Consider the following 5,231-nt stretch of genomic DNA (forward strand, 5'->3'; position numbering starts at 1 on the left):
AATAATTTGCATTTACACAAAGCAAAAAGACTGCCTCAGAGGCACTGCTATGACTGGGCTATCACATCTGAACTTCTATGGGAATGGAACAGAGTTCGTTTGTAAGGGGCTAAAGTTTGGTATAATGAACACTGTTCACTTCAACTCCTGGAGACATTAAGAGAGTAAATACCCTTTAAGATCCTTGTGTGGACAACTAGGCCTACACGATGGAAGCAGGTGCGTTCATGGAGGGTACGGTATAGTATATTTTCTCATGTCTCATTTCAACATGGAAAGGCCTTTGTACAAAACATCTTAAAACAAGAATAGTACAACGTTTTCAAAATAAATACAAACGTTTAGTGGCCGTATAAAAGAGCTTTGGCTAAGTCCTTTTTATAGATTTAATAGACTTTTGAAGCCATGTTTAGTAACAACTGAGGAAAAACAACACGTATTTTTGTGTCCTGATGGATTAGCCTATATGGCATTTGTTCAATGCCTTAAAATCTTTGGTAGGTAGTTTAGCATATTATAGTACTGCTATATGGTCATCTTTAAGTTAACGTCACTAGGGCTTATCGTTAACCAACTGAATAAATCAAAATGACATTTTCCATGTCAATATTTAATTTATTTCTCAATTTCTTCTCCATAACACTTTTCTATGGATGTTTAACACTTCTGAGTAGCATGACATTGCCTACCATTTCTTAGAATGACTGCAGACATCACTGTTATATAATTGTTTAGGCGTATCTTGCTTCTTCTAGACTGTATTTTCTAAAATGCTTTTATCTGAAATTAAATAAAATGGCATTGTGGGTTCCATCTAACTTCTCCCATGATCTCATGGTATGGAAACTAGAGGGATGAAATAACTGCAGATTGGACAATGCCAATGCACGTTGTAGCCAATGTTGATATAAGATCTCAAATAGGGACTTTCTGTATCATATCTTTTCTTTTTACAGTCCTGAGGAAAATATGTTGCCAAACAAATTATTATATAGCCCCACAGCTCTTGCATAATACTCATGTTGTCTCATTGAAACCCTGATGAAGACACCTTGCTGTCGAAATTATTAAATCGGAGCTACTAGAATGAGCGGATTTTCCTTTTCTTTTAATGTCTCATTTGATTGTACAATGTGTCTAGAGAGAGAGAGAGTGAATATCCTGCCTGGTAGGCTACGAATATATTGACAAATACATACAGGTCAAATGCTTAATAACATTATCATAACAATGATCACTATTTATATTCTCGGGATAAACAGAAGGTTTTGACTCTCCCGTGGTTTCTTTGCAGAGTACTCCAAAAGAGTGTACCAGGGTGTCAGGGTCAAACACACTGTCAAAGACCTTCTGGCAGAGAAGAGACAGAGACAGACAAGTGTTCCCAGGTTCAACGTGAGTTTACTTTTTGGCTTGTCCTCTTTTGTTCCCATCCATTTTCTCTCTTTTTCTTTGCCTTTCTGTCTTTTGCTCCCTAGTAGCCTCTCAGATTGTTTACATTCTGTATCGTCTTTCTTTCAATTAAACAATCAACACGACCACCACCGACCACACAAAGGAAATACCCATGGAGAGAGTGTGTGAGAGAGAGTGAAAGTGTGTGCTCCCAACAGGCTTCAGTTGACAGTAGGCTACATCCCTGCTGGGCTTTCTGTTGTAGCACTAGCAGGTCACCTATCAGAATCCTGAAATCAGACACACCTGCCAATGCTACCAGCCTTCTCCCCAGCAGATCATTTCAGACAAGCGAGCCATTGTTGAGCCCCAGACAGTTAAGCTGAGGTTAGGCCATATCTAAACCCAGGCCTAGAACAAACAGGGAAAGACAACAAGCTCCTTTTATCAGCCACCACCAAATCATAAAATGGCTGCTCGTTTTCTGTTGGGGACAGGTCAGTCTGATGACTCTGATCACAAAGAGCTCGACTCTTTTTCATTAGCTCTCAATGGGAATGGGGACTGTTTAAATAAACTGATGTATTGTCAATTGACATATATTTGTATTCTCATAGATATGGTTGGTCATTGTTGGCTGGCTGAAAAGCTTGGTTCACACACATCTATGAGAATAGAATACAAATAAATGGTTGATCATTGTTGGCTGCCTGAAAAGCTTGGTTCACATGTGTGTCTTATGACAGTTTATGTGAAACTATATCAATGGTTCATGCAGCAGAGCATGAGGGAATTTACCTAGTTCTGCTATTACACTGTAATCATACCATCCAAACAGTTTAGAAAAATAACTAAACCTGTGTGAAGGACAATTTTGGTGGTGATTTCAATTAAATTCACTCACTGGAAGGTCAAATTGATTTATTCTAAACGGAATGAAAGACCGGGGTCATTTTGCCAGTGCATTGCTGCTCAGAGTAATTGGAAAATACAAGTCCATTTAACTCTCATATAGTGTTTAGATTGGTGTGGTATAATTAACTAAACCAGTCCAACTCTGCAGGTGTGATGTCTTCTCAGCCATCAGCCCCAGTCAGTATTGGCTCTGTATTATATCTGTGCTGTAGTGTATTAGTTTGTGTTTCAATCAAATGTATTTATAAAGTCCTTTTTACATCACCAGATGTCACAAAGTGCTTATACAGAAACCCAGCCTAAAACCCAAAAGAGCAAGCAATGTGTACTCACTAGGGAAATGGCACTTGGATGGGGTAGGGCACATCCCAATGGCGATCTGGCAAATTAAATTCAAATTTTTGCCCACAACATTTGCCTGCCTGCCCTCCATCCCTCCTCCTTCCCTTCCCCCTCGGTCTCACTCAGTCTCTCACATTCTCTCTCTCCCTCTCTCTCATGCTCATTGCTTACTTCCTCTCACTCCGTCTCACCAGAATTGTGTGCTTGATCCAAGTTCAGTGCAGTGTTTTGCATAATGCACATGCGCATGCACGCACCCGCACACACACACACACACACACACACACACACACACACACACACACACACACACACACACACACACACACACACACACACACACACACACAAAGTGGTGCCAGTGTGGTAGGTAGTAACCATTAGTCTCTGTCTCATCAGCAGGCTGGGACAAGTAATTCCCAGGCAGCCTTTGTGCAGATGCCAGGTGAGTCTATTGTTGGATCCTATTGTAATACTCCCTATGGCTGAAGCTTTTACAACAGCATACAGTATGTGGGGATACCTGCTCCTATTTAGCTCAGTTGGTAAGAACATGGTGCTAGTCATGGGTTCAAGTCTGGCTGGGATCACATACACTAAAATGTATGGACACACTGTAATTTAAGTCGCTTTGGATAAAATGATCTGCTAAATGGTATATATTATTGAGGGGGAGGGATTCCACTGTTACACTGGAAGCTTCACCTCTAGCCTCTTTCTACAGGATCCCATATGCTTCCTGCTTACTATAGCATGCGGAGGCCCCCCTACCTGACTGACTCAGACTTCAGCCCGTCCACTAAGCAGTACTCCTCAGACCCCTACAGCTCAGCCCTGGGGGGTAAGGCCCTCTCCTACGACCACCCCTCCACTTACCCTGCCTATATTGACAGCTACTATGCACCTGAGTCATTTGGGGACTACCGTGGTCCCACAGCCTTCTCTACCAGCGGAGGATCCCTCTTCCCCACCTCGTCTCTACCTCATCTGCTGCCACCTCTCCCTGGGGAATCATCAAATCTCCTCCTGGTACAAACACATTTCAATTTTACTGCTATAGAGACAGTCTGAAAAAGAATACAAAGAAAGAGAGACAGAGAGTGAGAGAGTCTTCCTTTAGTGTGTCACAGTGCATTTGAGCCGCTGTCTTAGAAAACGTGAAGGTCTCCCTTACGGTCAGTCAAGTGTAAGACTTTTAGGTTGTAAAAGACACCAGTCAGTCCTCAAATGCCCCTCCATTACTTTCATATTTGTTTTATCATCACAACCTCTGTCATGTGAAAGAGCATTATATCCCTTTCACTAGCTCTAGCAGAAACACTGAGTATTATGTGAATACAGTAGATCTGTGTGTTGCTCTCTTAACCTTCCCCTCACTGTTCTCATGTCTTCCCTCAAAAGAGAGACTCTTGGGAGCAGTCTGACGGACACTCAGTGAGCCAGGGTGAGGTCCTGTGTTCCGAGGGCCCCATGCCCACCACAGCCTCCTCTGGCCTGGCTTCTGCTGACCCCGACAGCCCCTCCCTCTATCGGCTGATCCCCGGCCGTAGTGGAGGATCCACCCTGTCCGGCTCCCAGCCCTACTCCCTACACCCCCTGGAAGAGGTGCACTACCCTGGTGCCTCGTACAGCCCCTCATCCAGCTACCCCTCCAGTTACACATATTTGACGTCCCCAGGGGAGCCTCCAGGGGTCAAGGTATCGCCTGTGCCCTCGGAGGACCCTGGCAGTGTAGCCGTCCCCCTCAGTGATGCCTCGTGGGCCAAGGATGATGGGACTGGCTCTTGGTTGCCATATGAACCCAGGAAGGCCTATTGATACGCATGGACCCTGACTGAGACATGGACTGACATGTCATTGTGGACATTAATGGATAGATACAGTACAGTTCACTACAGAGTCACTTCCACGGAGAATGGGTGAATGTGGGTTTGTTGTTTTGTTATACAATATAATTATATACTTTGTATTCTGTTTGACCTGTATATAAACATTTAATTGTGCAAATGTTAAAATACAGATATAAATCTTTGATTGGGATATATTTGTGTCTGTGTTTTATAACTCTGTGTGTGTGCATGCGTGTGTTTTATAACCATTTAAAAACATTATTCAAGAAACTTGTATGAAAATGCATCATTCGGTCTACCTCTTTTGGGAGCATTGTAACTACATGGATGAGACAGTAGAGGTCGCCTTAGACCAGCACAAACGCTTCTGTTTTTGAGATGCATATTTGAATATTCAAATGCATACCCCAAAATCATTGTTAATCGTTATGACGACAAGGTTGTACACTGTATATATGAATCACAAAACGCAGAAGTAAAAACAGAAGAAATACAACTGACCTGTATTTCTGGTTCACGTCTTAGCCACGTTTGGAGGTCCTACCTCGTGTTTCGTCTGTTTCCATTGAGTGAGTTGATCCAGCACCCTGCCGCTGTCCACTGACTGAATCCTCCAACTGATCGGCTTTGCACTGCTGTCTTCACAGTTTTGTGTCTCCAAGCAAAATGTCAGGCGGTGAGTTATTTTATATTTTGATAGCTGTGTATTGGTTGGCTGAAAAAACAACA

At 42.8% G+C, this 5,231-nt stretch overlaps 1 protein-coding gene across 1 annotated transcript; it reads left to right on the forward strand.

Moving 5' to 3' along the window:
• Positions 1 to 209: 209 nt before the first annotated feature.
• Positions 210 to 4,470, forward strand: LOC311142697 (POU class 2 homeobox associating-factor 2; the record flags this gene model as incomplete). Its single annotated transcript, XM_084178354.1, has 5 exons — positions 210 to 234; positions 1,295 to 1,395; positions 3,055 to 3,097; positions 3,377 to 3,681; positions 4,054 to 4,470. 5 exons carry the CDS (start codon positions 210 to 212, stop codon positions 4,468 to 4,470), a joined length of 891 nt encoding a protein of 296 aa, XP_084034480.1.
• Positions 4,471 to 5,231: the final 761 nt, after the last annotated feature.

The sequence above is a fragment of the Coregonus lavaretus genome (genome assembly GCF_964263955.1).
Source record: "Coregonus lavaretus genome assembly, chromosome: 15".
Taxonomy (NCBI): Eukaryota; Metazoa; Chordata; class Actinopteri; order Salmoniformes; family Salmonidae; genus Coregonus; species Coregonus lavaretus.